The sequence below is a fragment of the Hemicordylus capensis genome, chromosome 9 (assembly GCF_027244095.1).
Source record: "Hemicordylus capensis ecotype Gifberg chromosome 9, rHemCap1.1.pri, whole genome shotgun sequence".
NCBI lineage: Eukaryota > Metazoa > Chordata > Lepidosauria > Squamata > Cordylidae > Hemicordylus > Hemicordylus capensis.
This window is the reverse complement of record NC_069665.1, coordinates 6,602,320-6,622,273: the sequence shown is the minus strand read 5'-3', so window position 1 is coordinate 6,622,273 and position 19,954 is coordinate 6,602,320. Positions and strand designations below refer to the sequence as shown.

At 47.0% G+C, this 19,954-nt stretch overlaps 1 protein-coding gene across 1 annotated transcript in view; it reads right to left on the bottom strand.

Annotated features, from left to right (window-relative positions):
* Positions 1 to 539: 539 nt before the first annotated feature.
* Positions 540 to 19,954, bottom strand: part of LOC128334261 (heat shock factor protein 4-like) — a 36,120-nt gene continuing 16,705 nt past the window's right edge. Inside the window, exons 7-12 of the mRNA XM_053270816.1 lie at positions 16,516 to 16,615; positions 15,760 to 15,884; positions 10,829 to 10,934; positions 8,354 to 8,419; positions 6,988 to 7,094; positions 540 to 5,313 (exon numbers count right to left, since the gene is read on the bottom strand). Of these exons, the coding sequence (XP_053126791.1) occupies positions 7,035 to 7,094; positions 8,354 to 8,419; positions 10,829 to 10,934; positions 15,760 to 15,884; positions 16,516 to 16,615 (457 nt within the window). The 3' untranslated portion in view covers positions 540 to 5,313; positions 6,988 to 7,034. The remainder of the gene's footprint in view (positions 5,314 to 6,987; positions 7,095 to 8,353; positions 8,420 to 10,828; positions 10,935 to 15,759; positions 15,885 to 16,515; positions 16,616 to 19,954) is intronic.

Here is a 19,954-nt window from a genome sequence, read left to right as displayed (position 1 = left end):
AAATGATGTCCCATCACTCTTTGATCTTCTGGCTATGTAAGAACAGCACATCCGATGTAACTTGTCTAAGACAGTTGAGGGAAGTCCTTAAGCACATCTGCCATTAACAACTGAGTTTTTAAAAGTACTACATCTGGAGGAAAGGGTGCATGGAAGGGGGCAAAGCTAGCCCACCATATGAAACAGGTTGGCTTAGCCACACCAACAGGGCCTAACACTACTTCAGGATTGTTGCAAGGATAAAATTAGGTACGCCTGTGTGTGTATGCATCTTTGAGCTACTTGGAGGAAGGGCAGTAGAAGGTCCCTGGCAGTATCTCCAGGTAGGGCTGAGAAAGACTACTGCCTGAAACCTTGGAGAACCATTGTCAGTCAGTGTAGACAGTACTGAGCTAGACGGACCAATAGTCTGACTTGGTATAAGGCAGCTAAGGGTAACATTACAGTGTGAATCGGTAGGCAGCCTGCCTACCTGATACAGCACACCACTGATATTTATACACAGAGAAACTGATCAAATGAAGCAGGAATCATCCAAGTAGAATGAACAAAGGACCAAAAGAACCACCCCTGTTTAATTAGCATACCCTGAAAAACTTTACAAATGTACAGCATAGTGCAAAATCACAAGCTCAGTGCATCAACTTCAAGTAACAATGCATAAAATAGCCAAGAAATACAATCACACTGCCTTTCAATTTTTTTTAAAAAGTCCTAGAAGTAGAGATTCTTCTCTTTCTGTTGGTTTCATTTCCGATTAGAATTCCAAGGGCAACTACAGAAGTAAAAATCATGTCCTAAGTAAATGACTTCCATAATCACAAGAAGTTGGGAAGCTAATTGTCTCGGGGTGTAACAATGTTGGAGTGAGCCCGGAGACAAGCTTTGAAAATGGGCCTCTCCAAGGCCCCACCACACCCTTGGCACCGGCCATGCCCCCAATGCCAATACATCCACCGCGGGGGCCTCTTCCAGCCAGCAAGTGTTTGAGCAAAGCGGAAGGGGATGGGAGATGTGGACTGGCAGCACCTCTAAGCCCTGATGCCAACCATGCCCCTTGTGCCGATGCCAACACACTGGTGTCACAGAGCATGCTCCACCTCAGAATATGGAGGCACTGCTTGTCTTGTCACAGGCTCTCTGGCCACTTTGCTTCACTCAAGCATTTGCCGGCAGAGTCCTTCCTCTTCCTCACTCCAAAGAGAAAGGAAACACCCAACTGGCAAGCACTCCAGTGAAGCAAAGACAAAAGATGTGAGGGGCCAGAACACGAACAGGCGCCACACAGCGACAGCAGAAACACAAGGGCCCCCAACTTGAGGGGGACAAAGAGTCCCCTGTAGTCCGGGGAACATTGATCTCCCCTGCTCAGTGGCAACCATGTCCCTGTAGTGGTGTCTCCATCTTTATTATAAAAGGAAAAGTTGTTGCAACTACAACAGTTAAAGCACTAACCGATCTAGAACACTCTGAAAGATGCTAGCTTCTAAACAAAAGAGATTGCTCCTCACTCAGTCAGGATCAGCTGGATGGACTTCCAACAACTGCTGCCGTTCTGACTGCCTTGCCCTTCCCAGCACAACTATAAAAGTCACTGTCAGTGGATAGAGCGATCTATCGTCTCTGTACGCAAGAGGCACTTTGTGCATTTCCTAAGTCCTAATGAACAGGAAGCCTATATTTCTCTAGTGCGATATCTTTTGCTTAAGAATAAAACTACCCTAGCACTACCCTGCAAAGTGCTACTTTACTGAGAAATTTGCCTTCCGCCACAAGGAAGAGGTTACTGACTTAAGGTCAACTTTAGCGAAAGATTTAACACACGGAGATAACAGAAGTCAAGTACTAAGCATCCATCTTGCCACCCCCTTACACACCATTCATCCCCACCACTCAGGCTGAACTTAAATTTCTAAACTCAGAAGTGCCAGGATCACGTCTCGGAAGCCTTGCCCTTTTAATACAGATGTGTGGGGAGTGCTCAATATTACAAGTTACGGTGTTCTAGGTATGAACCCTTAAACTGAATACAGTAGAGGTAAGGAGTTGGCCCTGATCAACCTTGTCTCAAAGTTTAAGCCTAGTGGTATTATGAATAGTACAAATATCCCTACTATTACTGGCCTCTGTCTTTTCTCTCCACAGTTGTGAACACTCAAAAACCACCCTATGGACCTGAAGTGGTTCAACATCCATCCCCTGGGGCAAAGGCTGGGCTGTTGAACTTTGGCCCTCCAGCGGTTTTTGGACTACAACTCCCATAATGCCCAGCCACAGTGGCCAATAGTCAGGGACTATGGGAGCTGTAGGCCAACATCTGTAGGAGGGCTGAAACTGAGTTGCCTTGGGCTAAGGAATCTCTTAATAGAGCTACAATTCCTAGCATTCTTGGGGGAAACCAGGATAGTTAAAAGTCATATAAAACAGAATCGAAGCTTGTATTGCAGACATATTCCAACTACCACGATGTATGAGTAAACAAAAATCAAGACTTGGCCAGGTTTTGTGAATACTAAAAGTATTTGAAGCACCTCAACTTCTTTTGATTGAGTTTCATTCACACACAGTTTGAGATACCCTGGTGAGACTTTGAGCAGACATTGAGTATGCATACATTATTCTAGAGTAGCTCTGAAATTACATCTGCCCACAGCTGCCTTGAGTTGGAGGACTATGTGAACACTTTCCCCGAAGCTGAAGGGCCCATTGTGGCTGGGGATGATAGGAGTTGTGGTCCAACAATGTCTGGGGACCCAAGTTTGAGAACCCCTGGACTAAATGGTTACTTTTGTAGTCTGGATATGGAGTCACACCAAACTTCAACGTTTTTCACCATATCTACATCTCATCAAAGGTTGCTATGCTTCAGAAAGTTAGTTTAGTATCTTGCCATCTTTTTCGTTATGGAAAACTTACTTTGAGAATATTCAGATCATGTCTTGTAGTACCTTAAGCACCATTATCAGAAAATCCCAACTGAACAACATTGAGGTCGTTCTCACGACCTTCTGCTGGGCTGGGGAGGGAGGGGAGGGGAAGGCAGGAGAGCACCTACCTTTCCCCCAGATGATCCAGCGATGCTTCTAGCCATGCAGTCACACAATTGGTGCTACCACAAGCCGTGCGGTGTTCTGGAGACCAGGAAAATATGTCACAACCTCCAGATATCCCACAATACACTACATGATTCATTGGAGATTCCCCCTTGAGTTGGGTGCTCTAGGCACCCAACTCTGTGTCTGCCTGGGCTACATGCAGACTGAACATTCATATGACCTTGTACCAGGGTAAACTGTATACCCAGGTAAGCAGTCAGGTAATATTCTGAGGCTACCAGGGGAGGCAGCACCGGGATCGGCCTTGATCCTGATGCTTCACACAAGCAGCCCTGCCTAGGTAGGGTAGGACTGCTCATGTGGACAGCTTCATTGTGGGGCCAAATAAAGTGAAACTATGTATTGTATAAGTTCATCATAACCACCACAACAGAAGTTATGACAAAGATCTTGCTTGCAGACTTAGTTAATTCATGTTTTGTGGCAGTGTGATGGCCAAGCAGCCAACCCAGTGCTACCCTAAGCACACACCTCACTAGTGTGACCACTCTTTTATAGGATCCAGGCCATTCAGACTTCAATAATCGAGCAGGAAGGGAAAGACAATGACAAAGGAGGACCGTGATCATGGGATGTGTTGTACCTCCTTTACTGGGGCACAAGATGGTTCTTGTCACCATATCTCAAAAAGGATGTTGTGGAACTGGAAAAGGTGCAGAAAAGGGTAACCAAGATTATCAGGGGTCTAAGCACCTTCCCTAAGGCTACAACATTTGGGGCGTTTCAGTTTAGAAAATAGTGACCAAGGGGAGACATGACCGAGGTTTATAGATTTATGCTTGGTATGGAGATATTGGATAGGGATCTTCTCCCTCTCTCGTAGCTCTAGAACCAGGGATCATCCCATAGAACTGCTTGCCAGGTAATTTAGGACCTACAGATAGAAGTACTTATTCCGCATATCACATAATTGATCTATGGGATTCTCTGCCCTGCTAAGTGGTGATGGTCACCAGCTTGGATGGCTTTAAGCACAGCTTAGACAAATTCATGGAGGACAAAACCATCAATGGAGGACAAGTCCATCAATGGGTGCTAGTCTTGATGGTAATGGGCTACCTCCAGGTTTAGAGGCAGGATGCCTCTCAATCCCAGTTGCAGGGGAGCAACTGGTGGGGTGGGCATGCCTTCCTCTCTGGGTTGTGGGCTTCCCTACGGCAGCTTCCTATCTGGTGGGCCGCTGTGGGAAGGAAGGTGCTGGACTTGACCTTGGGCCTAATCCAGCAAGGCTCTTAGGTTCTCAAGAGGAAAACTGGGCATGCACCATTAAACAAGAGTAAAGAGCAGATCAATTGTGGTGTTATCTTCTTCATTACTGAAGCCTAGATAGGCAAAGAAGTCACCTTACGCTTGACTAACAAGCAGAAGGTTGCCGGTTCTAATCCCTGCTGGTACTATATCAGGCAGCAGTGATATAGGAAAGATGCTGAAAGGCATCATCTCCTACTGCACGGGAGACGGCAATGGTCAACCCCTCCAGTCTTCTACCAAAGACAACCACAGGGCTCTGTGGGTGCCAGGAATCGGAATCGACTTGACGGCACACTTTACTTTTAGATAGGCATAGAGACCTAATCCTGTAAGAGTCTTGGTGCCCCTGTAAATAGGTGCTTAGCAGGGGTGTAGCTAGCTACGCCCCTGGTGCTTCGGATAGGGTTGAACTGGCTGCAGTGCTGGGCCATCTCCCCACCTGATTTTCAGTGGATGATCGCTCTCTCACACTCACTCACACACACACCCTGAATGCTCTCTTGGAGTTCCAGTGCAATATGGTAGAAGGTCCAGAAAACCAGATAAATTCCCTTTTGTCACTGGAGAGTAAAACAAAGATGGTGGCCGACAGACAATTTTTGATAGGAAAAAAAAAATAGCAGCAAGAGTGACGGCATCACATTTGTGCCTCTCTTATGAGCGACTGACTTCTGCTTCTCTACATTCTGATGGCAAATGATGCTCCTATAAGCAAAAAAGGGAAGGACACAGTCTCAGCAAGCTAAGCAAAAGATCACTCGTATTTCTCACACAGAGAGGTGAGGTTTAATGGGATGCTCTCTCCCTAAGCCCACAAGGGAGGAGATGGAAGCTGCATTTCTGGACAAAATATAGAGAGCTGAACTTCTAGGCACATCCATACTGTTGCTCCCCAAAAGTTTCTTGGTGGCTGGTGCTGAATGCTTTCCATAAAGGATCTCTCTCCCTAAGAACACAAACAGAAAAATGGTTAATGTTGCTACCAGCACATACGATTACAAAGGTTTCTGCTATATTCTGTACTGTATTTTCTGCCCTTCTTCCGGGAATTCAGAGACGTGTACACTGGTTCTCAGATTTTATCTCCACAACCACACTAAAAGTTAGGTTAGGCCGAGAGAGAGTGACTGGCCCAAAGAAACCCATTAAGCTTCATGACCAAATGGGGATTTGAATCTGGTCTCAAGTCTGTTCCGACACTCTAACCCAGGCCTGCTCAACTTAGCCCCCTACCCCGTTGTTTTTGGACTACAACTCCCATAATCCCCAACCACAGTGGCCAATAGCCAAGGGTTATGGGAGTTGTAGGCCAACATCTGCAGGAGGGCCAAAGGTGAGCAGCCCTGCTCTAACCACTACGTCATAGGTTAGGAAATAGTTTGATGTGAATCGCCAGGGAACACTGCCAGGTTTCTCAGAGAAGAGGAACAACTTTGGCTTAAGAAGACTATGCAATTGTAAAAACAGCCTAACAACCCAGCCAGAATTTTTATGTCACCTGTTCCTTAGGAGTCGGGTGGCTTGCAATAGCAAAACAAAGCCATCATGACAGAGATCTCTGAATGCAACACTCGGGCCACATTCACACATAACTGGAAACCAGAGGTGAAGGAGCCCGAGGTTGACAAACCTGTACATGCAAAGGCATGAAATCCTGGTCCCATTTAGAAATGCAACCCGGTGTTTCCCTTGCCAAACTTCAGTTTGAAACCCCGGGTTGTAGTGAGTAGTGAGCTCATAGCCGAGGTCTGCAGCTGCCAGTGTTACATGTGAATGCAGAACTGTAGGCTGTGCTAGCTATAACTGGAGTTGAGGGAGGAAGCTCCTCCCTCCCTCTGGCTGTGATTGGCTGTTTGGGCTGTCCATACCAGAAGGAAGCCTGCACAGCCAGTTCACCCTCCTCTCTGCAGTCTCCTGATTGCAGTTTGGTTCTTGTCTGCTTTGTCCGAACACGGACAAGTAAGCACTGGGGGTGGGTGAGTATGTCCTCATGTTCTGTATTACGTGCGAATGAGGCCAATGTTAAAACCAATTGATGGCAATCTCAAGACATACCAGCAGTACTGGAAGGACACAAATATGCCTTTCTCTGGCCCCCTTTTCTTCTTCCTCCAGCTCCAGACAATTCCCCCTCCCCTGCCGGGTCTGCACAGTTCTCTCCCATCACATCCACCATGTGAGACCCTGTGAATATCCCTTGATATGCCCAAACCATTTCCCGGTACAGTTATTAGGAATATTTACATACCGCTGTTCAGCAAAAGATTTCACAAAGTGATTTACATAAGAAAAGTAATAAGGGGCTCACAATTTTAAAAAGTACAGCCTTGGCGTAAGTTTGGCGTGGTGAACAAATATAATATACCAAGAGAGACACCAAAGATTCTGTGCTAGGCTGAAGTGAGACAGTTACTTCCACTCTGTTAAACAGAAGAGAATCACGGCTTCAAAGAGGTGCCTCTTTGCTCAGTTGGAAGTTCAAGCCAGAGTTTGGGGATTTTGAAGTCACTTCCGTTATTTTGTGGCCAGTGGCAGTTACAACAAAACCTTAATTATGAACTGCCCATCACTTCATAACCCCTCCCCCCTTTGGGGCACAAAAGGCAGCAATTGGTGGTACCTGAGCAGGAGACGTTAAATTGAGGGTTCAACACTCAGAAGAGCACCTTATTTGCCGCCTTCTCCAGATCCACAGTGGGCTTCCGCATCTTGATGCAAAAATACAAACTACAAGAATACACAATTACACAGAGATAGGGAGGGGGTTACAGAAGTTTTCAAGTGTTAACATTTTCTCAGTCATCCCACCAATCCAGCAAGGTGGTAGAGCAGAATTGTCCTCATATTTCAGATAGAAATTGAGTGGCTTTTCTAAGATAAACTAGCAAGTGCATTGCTGAAAAGAGCAATAGCAACATGGTTAAAGCGGGGATTCTCACACTTGAATCTTCAGAATTTATTGGACTACAACTCCCATCATCCTCAGCCACAATGGCCTTTGTGGGGATGATGGGAGTTGTAGTCCAACAACCTCCAGTAACCCAGGTTTGAGAATCGCAAGGTAAAATGAAAACAGAGAAAGTTACAGCCAACCCACAGAACAAATGCAATCTCCTCTGTCAAGCCTTTTCCATTTATCTGCTTGTACAATTTGGTTTTGACTATGGCAGGGGTTCTCCACCTAATGGTGCAACAAGGAAGCAACCTGCCTAGAGAGCAGGAGGCTGTTGGTTCAAATCCCCATTGGTGTGTTTCCCAGGCTGTGGGAAACTCCTATATCATGGAGTAAACCCCTCCTGTATTCTACCAAGAAAACCACAGGGCTCTGTAGGCGCCAGGAGTCACCATTCCTTTTTCCTTTTCTCCCACTTGGGTGCTCAGACGTTGCTCAACTTCCACTCCCATAATAATAACCAGGCCAATTGTGGCTGGGGGTTCTGGGAGCTGAAGTCCAGCAATATCTGGGGATCCAAATTAGAGAACCCCTGGATTTTGGGGAGATGGTGGAGCTCAGCTTTTCATTTCCGTCATTCACCAAGCATGTGGAGGTATTTCCCTAGGAAAGTATGGGAAACTGCCAGGCTCAGCAAGGAAAGAAAACCTATGGGTTTTATTTCTGGAAAGTCTGTAATATTTTGCTACATTTTTGCTTCTGTTCCTGCCCACCTTGACTCCTGTTGTATATATGCAGATGCCTAGCCCTTTCCAGCATATATACAGGGGTCTGCTTCCACACGAGCGCCCTTAAGGAAGAGCAACTCTAATCAGCTGCAAGCAGAATTAAGACAGAGATTCCACAAGGCACTTAACATCATGTGGTCATCCCTCCCCATAACCACCTCAGCAATGTCCACCTCCATGGCCAGCTTCCTACAACTACAGCATACAATTATATGTGCTTCACACCTCTCCATCACCACCCCAGAGAAGCCCTCCATTTAGACATACTCCCTTCTTCTTCCATTCAGCACAGACACATCCCTTACCGAGGGCAAACTGGCCTCCACGTCATTCAAATTCCACTCACTTGCAGAAATACTGGGGTTGAAGACCTGGTGGAAATAATGCACAGCAGCTTCTTACAAAGCAAACAGCAACTAGACGTCATGGAAAAGGTTGGACTTTGGGGGGTTTGGGCATCCCCCTTCCATCTAAAATAACACAGGAGGCTGCCTTCTACTGAGCAAAACCCTTGGGTCCATCTCACTCAGTCCTGTATTGTCAACACTGACTGGCAGCAACTCTCTAAGGTTTCAGGCAAGAGTCTTTCCCATTCCCAGCCCTACCCGGAGATGCTGCCAGGGATGGAACCTGGGACTTTCTCCAATGCAAAGCTGATGTTCTGCCGCTAAGCTGCAGCCCTGTCCCCCAGAACCAAACGAAATGGCTCTATAGGAGGTTTTCCAGGTTTGTGCTATTCAAATGGTAGGAGACGGGGCATTGCTAGGCACTTTAAAAGATCTGGGCCCCAGGCCCATGGCCGCTCCCCCCCCCCCGCCACCAGATAATTAAGCTCAATTAAAAGTAATTAGGCTCTCTGCAAAAATAATTACATGTTTTTGAAAGTCTCTAAGATTAAAAGATAGCACAGATGGAAGTGAAAGGAACAGAGAACTCGGTGAAGCTAGGAGGTCCCTCCTCCCGTGGTCTCTGTGCAGGTGCCTCCACTGCTGTACTTCCTTTTTGGAAGGGGTCAGAGAAGAGGAAGGCGGCTGATGAGGTCCAGGGCTCTGAGCAATGCATAGGGGGGTCTGTGCCCCATAGGCAGAGGCCTATCTAGGAAAAATAGTGCCTAGGGCAAGCATTGAAATTGTGCCCCCTGTCCAAACATCTGACACCCATCTTTCAGATAACTTTACCATCATATCAGCTCAAAAATACAAGTCAAGCTCGTTAATCTTTTAATATTTCAAAAAATATTTAGCAGTGGACGTAGACCACTGACCAAAAAATGCTGGGAAATTACAAATTTCAGTATGCTGGGGCTCATGAAATACCCAAATACTATGTGGAGGTGTACTTGGAAAACTAAACAGAAGTGCCTGTCTAATTCTCTACTATGCATTGTAGCATCACTATTACATACGTTTTTAAAATAAATGGAGAATTTGGCTTTTCCCAGATACTCTGAAAATAATTAAAGGATATGCAGAGTAAACTGTGTCACTGCTTGGAATATATTCAAGTATTTCAGAAGGACAGTTAAAATGAGCAAAAGAGAGCAAGAAACTCCCAGTGGGCCTTAATACTAAGGATTTCACACTCATTCAAAGACAAACTCACCATTAATAGCCATATTACTAAGACATCACATTTGACTCACTTATCACAAGAAGCAAAGTAAGAGGAAATGAATACAATCCTAGCTCATAAGCTTCAGCTCAGTATTCACAAGCCCCGATTCTCTGTACATAGTGCCAAACTAAATATGTGTACAGTGACTTATATTATATTTAAAAAATTTAATTTTGTTTACCTGTAGCCCCTTCAGGGGGCTTCCTAAAGGCTGGGGGGGGTCTGCAAAGGTTCCCCCTCCCCCCGCTGGCCTCTAAGGCCTCGCAGGGACCATTTGAGCATGTGTGGTGGCCATTTTTTAAAATATTTTTTTTAAAAAATGGCCACTAAAAACAAAATGGCCACCGTGCATGCTCAAATGGTCTCTGCGAGGCCTGGCCTGGCCTAGGGCCTCACAGAGGCCATTTGAGCATGTGTGGTGGCCATTTTGTTTTTGGTGGCCATTTTTTTAAAAAAAATTAATTTTGGAAAATGGTGCCCCCCTTCAAGTGGTGCCCGGGGCACGTGCCCTGCCTGCCCTACCCTAGATATGCCCCTGCCCATATGACACCTCTTCATGATGCCCCTGGCAGGAACGGATCTCTAACAACCTATTCAATCATTCCCCTTCCATCCAAGTGGAGGGTACCTCCCCTCCACTTGTCCTCACCTCTTGCATGTGGGCTCCTCAGAGGCATCTGGTGGGCTACTGTGGGAAACCGGATGCTGGACTAGATGGGCCTTCATGGGCCTGAGCCAGCAGGGCTGTTGTCATGATATGTAACTTATTTTTAAGGTGCATTGGGCAGGCGTGGGGGGAGTCTACAGTTAGCAACAAAAGGAATCAAAGAGCAGAGCAAGCAGCAAGTTAGGCTCTAAGAAGAGCCCTGCTGCATCCGACGGCCAAAGGCCCACGGAGGCCAGCATCCCAATCCCCACAGTAGCCAGACACCTGCTTCCAAGAGGCACACAAGCGGAGCAGGAAGGCAACGCCTCGCACTCCAGCAACTTCTGTTTATTCAATGGCATACTGCCTCTGAACATGCAGGGCCCATTGGCTGCCACGGCCAGCCGACATCATGGGCAAGCTCTGTGTTCCTCCATGCATTTATCTACGCCCAAACTGGTCTCCACAAAACTTAAACGCAGGAAGGAGTAAGATGGTACTGTAGAGAAAAATGACTTGCATCTAAAGTGCTGGCAGCTTCCAGATTGTACTGCTGGCTTCTCAGGAGGATCTGAAGGCCTTCTAAATTCAGATCAGCACCATCCAAAGGATCAGAAGTTTCTGCTCTGAGAAAACAGAAGAGGCATGTTTGTCATTGGGGTGCACTATACAATCAGGGGATTCTCTCTTTCCTGCCTGTCCTCTAAGGCAGCGTTTCTTAACCTTGGGCTCCCAGTTGTTGCTGGACTACAATTCCCATCATCCCCAGACATGGCCTTTGTGGCTGAGGATGATGAGAGTTGTAGTCTAACAACATCTGGGGACCCAAGGTTAAGAAACCCTGCTCTAAGGAGCTCAAGGAAAGTATATGGGTGTGTGTGTGGGTGTGTTGTTGATTAACAATATATAGTCTGTTACGGTTGCCACCAGCTCGTCTGGAGGCAACTCAGAGCCAGGCCTTCTCTGTGGCTGCCCCAGAGCTTTTGAATGCACTCCCTGTCAACTTAAGAGCTTCTCCATGTCTGATTGCTTTAAAAAAGATCCTTAAGACACACATATTTTCTCAGGCTTTTAATTAAAACTAATTTTAAACTGTTTAACTGTTCTTTCCTGTGAACTTGTTTTTATTTTGTAAAAGTGTTTCAATTGTTTTTTACTCTGTTTTTATATTGTATTTTGGATTGTGTACACCTCCTAGAGATACATATATCAAGTGGTATATAAATATGATAAATAAAAACAAATGCCACAAAAATGATGTACATGGGCAAGGCATAATGAATACAGTAATAATAAATTTTGTGTGTTAACCACCCCATAACAACTTGTTCTCATAACATTTCAGATTTGCCCTTGCCAGCTGCTCTGATGTTACTACTACTATTATCCCTACAAATATTTATATACTGCTTTTCAAGAAGAGTTCCCAAAGCAATTTACATAGACATAAATAAATAAAATGGCTCCCTTTCCCCAATGGGCTTGCAATCTAAAAAGAAACACAAGAAATACACCAGCAATAGCCACTGGAGGGATGCTGTGCTGGGGATGGATAGGGCTAGTTGCTCTCCCCCTGCTAAACGAAGAGAATCACCACATTAAAAAGGTGCCTCTTTGTGCAATTACTGCAGAAGTACAGTAGCAACAGAGAGAATTACAGAATGTTTATGGCAGAGTATACCATCACAAAGCCACCTCATGGCGCAGAGGGGAAATAACTAGCAAGCCAGAGATTGCCAGTTCGAATCCCCACTGGTATGTCTCCCAGACTATAGGAAACTCCTGTATCGGGCAGCAGCGATATAGGAAGGTGCCGAAAGGCATCATCTCACACTGTGCAGGAGAAGGCAATGGTAAACTCCTCCTGTATTCTACCAAAGACAACCACAGGGCTCTGTGGGCGCCAGGAGTCGACACCAACCCATCAGCACACTTTCCTATACACCATCACAAAATTCCATAACTGTGGGGCAGTTCAGATGAACATAGACCCTTATGTGCTATAAAACCACATGTGGAGGGGGGGTTGGATGGGCACCCCTCATATGCGATCCAGGGATGTGACAAGGGTGTGTGGGCTCGTCCGCCAGTGATGTCAAGGTGGGCATGTCCTTTCAGAGGCCCTGACGTTATCACGTGTGGAGGTCCATGTAAATCTGAACTTATAGCTATACTGCACCTCCTCAATGACATCAGAGCTGCTGAAGAAGGCAGAAGTCACAGAGTATTTCCCTTATGCATCATTCCAAAAGGATACACTTACTCATATAGAATGTGATACACACACACACATACATGCGTGTGTATATATAGCATTCTATAGGAGTAAGTGCATCCTTTTGGAATCTGATAAAAATGAAGTATACATTTAATGTTGGTTAACCTAACAGGAATGATGCATAAGAGAAATACACTGTGACTTCTGCCTTCTTCAGCAGCTCTGAGGTTGTTGAGGAGGTGCAGTATCTATATATTTAATCCCCACAGACATGCCTCTGTGGGGATGCGTCCCAGCAACCCAGCTGATTGGCTGGGCAGCGGAGCAGAGGGACGCACCTGATTGGCTGAGGCGCGTCTGCGGTGGAGGACAGAGGTGGCGGCGGCAGACCTGGCCGGGCCATGGAGGCCAGGGTGGTGGCAGGCCTGGCCCGGCCACAGAGGCCGGCGGCGGCAGGCGCGGAGGCCGGCAGCGGCGGCGGGCGCAGAGGCCGGCAGCGGCGGCTGGCCCGGCCCGGCGGCGGAGGCTGGTGGCGGCCCAGCGGGAGACTGGGGCGGCAGGGAGAGAGGTTGCCGGCGGCGGGCCCGGCCCGAACGTGGAGGCCGGCAGCGGCGGGCCCGGATGCCAGGCGGCGGCGGGCCTGGCTGTGGTGGCGGCACTCGGCCGGGCCGGAGACTTGGGCGGGGGGAGAGAGGCGGCAGATCCGGCTCGGCGAGGAGTCCAGGCGAGGAGGCGGCGGTGGCCCGGCTGGAGACTGGGGAGGGGGGAGAGGTTGCCGGCCCCAAAAAACGCACAGATGCTCTGTGTGGGGGTCGGCTTGTAACTATGTATTTCCCCCCTATTTTATCCTCCCAACAGCCCTCTGGAGTTGAGGTTAGGCTGAGAGAGAATGAGTGAGTGAGTTCAGGGTCACTCAGGAAGTTTGACAGCTGATCTCTGAACCACATCTTTCCTCACCAGCAGATGGCGCCAGTGAGTCACTAACATTCTCTTTTCATCTTTAAAATATTGTATCAAGAGATATTTTTTTGTTAAAGGAAAAGGGCAGGGGGAGATAAACATAGTAAACGAACATAACATTTTTTTAAAAAGCAGAAGAGGTCCCATGTTGCAGATTGGGGTTGAAGTGGGTGTGAAGCAACTGAAGATTATTATACGACATCACACTGGCTTCCAATTAATGAGACAACTCCTACTACTGGCACTCAGTCTACAGACAGGAATTTGAGGTGGAGCGCAGATTACTCAAGGCTAAACACTGAGGGCCAAATTACACATTACATTAGCTGTCTAGTCTGAGAGCAAGTTAAAATATCAGGCCCCAGGCTGCCAGCCAGGCTGCCTGCACCAAATATCAAAAGCAGCGGTGATCACCAGCCACCAGAATGGGTTTGCATTTTACGTAAAGCCAAGCACGTCCTTAAACATTACAATACACAGCCTGGTAGGCAGGTAGTGATTCACATCAAGAGCTGGGTGGTTCACTCTGCAGGAGTGAAGACTGCACCCCACCCCCCACAAGAGGAGGAAGCCCATCCTTACAGGTCCTTTGCAGCAGGGTAGGCTTCCCTCATCCCTACCCAAACAGGGTTGCCATATTCTGGCTTTTCAAATCCGGGTGCCTAATTTGCATATTATGTGAATTGCCTCAAAAATGATATTGCATATGCAAATTTGCAGCTGCACTTTCCAATTGATTTGTATTTGCTCTGGATATCTACCAACAATAGTTGGGGAAGATATCTTTGCCTGACCATTTTCCTTGACATATTAACTTCAGCAATGGAACGAAATGCATGGCTTTTTAATTAAGGCTGCAATTCTGTACACACGTATTTGAGAGAAGATCTGATTGAAACCAACGGTGCTTACTTCTAAGTAGGCATGCATTGAACGTAAAGCCAAGAAAGTCCTTAAACATTACAATACACAGCCTGGTAGGCAGTTAGTGATTCTCATCAAAAGCAAGCTATCCTCTCAACTGCCTGATAGAGATCCCCTGCTGGTCACAAACAAGGCAATGCTCCTCAGGGATCACTGTACTTGTGAAAGGGAAACCCTCCCAGCAAGCCTCCTGTGCTCTTCCTCTCTTAATCAAAGTCCAGCGGTTGAACAGAATAGTGACCGCACGTTTTGCTCCATAACTCCACTCCTACAAGGGCTAGAGTTTAGTTGTGTGTGTGTATTTTTAAAAAAATGAAAGCTGAAATCCGGGTGAATCTGGGTGGACTAAGCAATCCAGGTGAGATGCTTGAAATCTGGGTGAAACCCAGAATTTCGGGAGGCATGGCAACTCTATACCTGAAGCCTCTAACTTCTTCCCTACTTAATGGAACAACGTAGCTATACATACATATTATGTCTCCCTGAACCAAAGAAATGTTTCAGCACCACACTGCTTTCCCCCCTCCCCGCAACTCGCTTCAAAATGGCCTGGATTCATTGCAGGGGCACATGGTGGAGACCCAGCCAGGTCTGGGAACCTGCTAAACATCTGGGCAGCGGGAGGGGGCAAGTTGGAGGGGAGAAACAGTGGGTGAGAAGGGGATATTTAACACTCTCCTGGGAGTTATTCGCACATGGCTTCATGCTGCGGGGTAAGTGCTGAGTGAAGCCACTTCGAATTACACTTGTGGCATTGAGGGAAGCACCACACACACACACTCTTGGGTTTTGTTTTGAAACAAGTTCACATGGCATGCCTCCGTGTTTTCCTTCTAGCCATGGGAGGGGGGAGCTTAAAACCAGCATTTTAAAAACCTGGAAACATGAGATAAGCTAGAATTTGCAAGACAAAGCCCGATTTGTGTGTGGAGTGGGTCCAAGGATCTCAAGGGGACTTCGGGGTAAGTTTGGCTGGTGTGTGAACGCACACTCTCTCTTTCGAAGGAGATTTGGGGGAACAGCCCTGTCTGTAAACAGCCCTCCTGTGGATTTTCTTCCAGCCACAGCAGACATGCAACCAGAACATCTGGGCATGCAAAAGTGATGAAAGAGTGCGGGGGAGAAGTGGTGGAAGGGGAACAGCAAGCCGCCTTCTCCTGGCCACTGCGACTCCCCTCCACTGCTTTTTAGGTGATGGGATGCAAGTCTTCATCACCAGATACTTGGAGCTTTCACTGAACATCTAAACAGGCCCTCATCTCTGGACTGATCTATATATCCTGAAAAAGCAAGACAGCCCCAAGAGGATTTTGGAATGCCTGGAGGGGTTGTACGGCTGAATGTTTTACCTCTCGCTGTCCGGAGAAGGCTGCATGACCACGGCACTTGATGGAGGTGCTTCAGTAACATCCGATATGATCGGCCCTCCTGCAATGGCAGGGCTATTTAAGCAGGAGGCAGGTTCTGCAGATGGCTGGAGCCAGCAAATGGGGCAAAAACAACAACAACACACAAACAGATTTAAGACCCTGATATGGCTGTAATATAGCTCTTTCTAACCATGCTCCCCCATGCACTGTTGTGGTGGTGTTTTTTTAAGAGAAGAGGCACTCTGGTTAGCAGCATGCCTCTTCAAAGCCCACTGGTACACATGTATAGTTCAACCTTTGTAGAGGGATCTCACACACTATTGAAAGCTGTGGGCATTTTCGTAAGAGGGACCATTGAGATTCTAACAAAACCATCCCATAAAGGTCCAAACAAGAGGACGCACAGATTGCATAACTGTTTGCATGTTTTGTTTTGTTTTTAAAAAATGTAAACAGCCACATAGGTCCCCAATCTGGATTGAGAGAGTTTTAATCTTTTGCCCCTGCCACGGCACCTCCCCCTGCAGCTAAATGGCCTTGGGCCACTGGGGCTAGGGGTGGGGTGGGGGGCGGAGTTCTTGTCCTAGAGCATCTGGGGGAGGCCGGGGAGGCCATCTCCAGACCAAGTGCTGCAGCAGCCATGATAGAAAGGTTGAGCTTTTTCCCACTTCCTCCCAAAAGGTCAAAATCAAACTAGAAATGTAAGCAAGATGGCTGGCTTGAATCCAGACTTACTGACTGGATGAAGTAGGAATCATGAAGGGGGTCCACCGACAAATGTCTCCTGAACTTTGACACTGGGGGAGCCGAGTTTCCATCATCCAGCATGAGGGGTCTGTCAGAAGGAGGAGGACAACAAACGTGTCATTCCAGGTGTTCTCTCCAAATAAGTTCTCCTCCCCACTGATGTGACTCACAAGAACATTACAGGAGTCCAATGCTTTGCAAACGGACGGTAAATGTTTCTAGAGTAGGACTGCCAACCAACCGGAATAAAAAGACAAACTTAGGTTTTCTTTGGACAATGGGCCATTTGCCAAGGTTAATGATTTCTGTATTTGAATTAGAAGTATTTTATTTACTTACTTACTGGATTTGTATACCGTCCCAAACCAAAATCTCGGGGCAGTTCACAATAATAAAACAATTAAAATCAATGAAAACTTTGAAAAGCTGCCTAAAACAAGAACAATTTACAATATTTAAGATTACAAATGCTAAAAGGCCTGGTTTAAAAAATGAGTCTTCAAAGATCTTTTAAAAACCGCTAGAGATGGGGAGAGTCTTATGTCAGCGGGAAGCGCATTCCAAAGTCTTGGAGCAACAACTGAGAATGTCCGTCCCTGAGTGGCCACCAAACGACTTGAAGGTAGCCACAGATGGGCCTCCCCTGACGAACGCAGTGGACGAAGGGGATTGTGTAGAAGAAGCGCTCTCTTAAATTGTACTAGTAGTATTGGATTCAGTATAAAATATAACAAATGCTCTTAGAGGATCCTTATTTGTGGTCGTAAATGGGTTCTTACTCTGAAAACTGATCTTTGCCCACTCTGTATAACTCCCTGCTACCTGTCTCCAGGTATCCTTAATATTAAACCATCCTTGAGTCTCACTTCTCCTATAGTAGGTAGTAGTAAGGCATGGACATTGTCTCTATTAGGGGTGTGCAGGTGGCACTTGTAAGTAGCTATTTACTTCCTCACCCCCCCCCTCCACCCTTGGTATGCCCCCCGCCCCTTTACTGGTGATGGGGAATCCTCACTCGACTCTTCTTTAACAGTAGAGCTCTGAGCCGGTCAAACTGCTCAGGGACCTTTCTGTGTGGGGCGGTAGAAATATACTCCAATAAATAACATGTTTAAACAACACTTAATAATAAATTCAAAAAAATAATAACATAAAATGTTATTTATTTGTTATTTCTTTGAGTAAACCGCTCTGAGCCATTTTTGGAAGGGCGGTATAGAATGAATGAATGAATGAATGAATGAAAGCTGTCAGAGATGGGGAGGATCTTATTTCAAGAGGGAAAGCATTCTAAGGAGGTCTGCTGCACGTCATGCTGAACACCCGCTTTGATAGGATCTCAGACACTGTCCATATGTAGACAGAACCAGCCAACCAAGTGAACAAACCCTCCAGGGGCATAACTATAATAGGGCAAGGGGAGACAGTTGTCTGGGGGCCCACTGCCTTGTGGGGGTGGCCCAGAGGCAAGTCACATGACTGACTCCCCCAGCCACGTACCTGCCCGGGCTTCCTTCAGTTGTATTCATCCTCCAAAATTGATGTGGGTGTTAAGACCCGGAGCTACCAGAACAGCATGGCTTGTCTCTGGGCCCACTTCAACCTTGCTATGCCCCTGGAACCCTCCACTAATTTACAGTGTATCTTGCTCCAGTTCAACCAGAGAACAGACATATGGGTCACATTTGCATGTAGCGCGGGACCGTGGGCTGTCCTTTCCTGAAGGACAGCCTGCACAGCAATCACGCCAGAGTTGAGGGAGGAGCTTCATCTCTCAATTCCAGTTCTAGGGGAAGTAGCCTACAAATTTGGACGTATTTCAGGCTACTTGGAACTTCGGGTTGCGACGTCAAAACTCACTTCAACCCTAGGGTTGAGACTGAAGTTCCAAATCTGAACCCTCCGTTCGTTGCTACATGTAACCCCAGTTGCCTGCATTCGGACATAATGTCTGTGGAACTGCAGGCAACCAGAGGAAGTTTTGCCACAGAGGTAGTTAGATTCTCCTAAATTGTGATATGTAGTAACTGATACAAGCATTTTAGCCCTCTTTTCTTAAGATCTCTTCCTCTCTCTCCCCAATTCAAGATGGCAGACTCGTGAATGTTTGAGGTGCAAGTGGGCTAATCTGTGAACTGTCTAATCAATTTGGACCAAGTTTGGTATAGTTGTAGTGACACACAAGGATCGCTCAGCAGCATAGTTTGTGATGATATCATCCATCCCAATTCAAGATGGTGGGCTTACTGGTGAAGATGGTAATTATCAATAAAGATTATAGTAAAAGGAAAGTAAGCAGATCAGTTCTTACCAGAAATTCTTGCATTTTTAAAAACAGGATTGTATTAATAGGTTGCAGCCACCTAACGGCACAGCGGGGAAATGACTTGACTAGCAAGCCAGAGGTTGCCAGTTTGAATCCCTGCAGGTATGTTTCCCAGACTATGGGAAGCACCCATATCAGGCAGCAGCGATATAGGAAGATGCTGAAAGGCATCATCTCATACTGTGCAGGATAAGGCAATGGTAAACCCCTCCTGCATTCTACCAAAGACAACCACAGGGCGCCGGGGTTGTCAGGAGTCGACACTGACTCGATGGCACAACCTTTCCTTTCCATTCCTAAGAGGTTAAAAGGTGGCCACCCTGAGGCATGGGATTGCCCAGAGATGATACTGCCAGAGCACGGATTTGAATGTGGCAAGCGGGAAGGCAGGCTGAACGTCAGAGGTGGCAGGTGCCGTTATGATGGAGTCGAGAAATCCTGCCGTCCACTCAAAAGGGGTTATTTGCAGAGTCTGCAGGAAGCACAAATGCTGTGAAAACACTACTTTGTGTAATCCAGCTATTGTTGCAAACTGCTGGAGAGCCCAGGTGGCTCTTTGCCATAAAGAGGTTCCCGCTATCCACGTGTGTGCTGCATTTCTAATAAAAAGGGCAGAGCGACAAGAGAGATCACCACAGAGTGGGAGGGACCTGGGGAGAGAAACAGGAAGGCCAACCAAGCATTCATAGACTGGGCGATAGAGAGTTGCTGCTTGTCCTAATGAGGGGTGGGGAGCAGCGTCAAAGGAGACCCAACTGCCTCTCCTTCGGGAGCCCTGTTTGCTCCTCACTCTCCTGGCCTGCACTGCCTGCAGGCTGACCATCTGTCAGGTGCAGCTGTGTATCTGAGTGGCTAAGTGGTCCTATTCGCCCTGCTAATTGAGCAGTGAGGCAACTTCCAAAGTGGTGGTTCTCACTTAGCGGGGGAGAGAGCAACTGCCCCTACCCAGCCCAGCATCTTTCCATTGGCTTTTGCTAGTGTTGTTGTCTGTGTATGCGCAGATTGTGAGCTTTTTTGGAAAAGGAAATAGTTTGTGGTGGGGAGCATGAATTGTCCCCTTTACCAAGCAAGAGCTGCCCCAGTTTACATTTGGATGGGAGA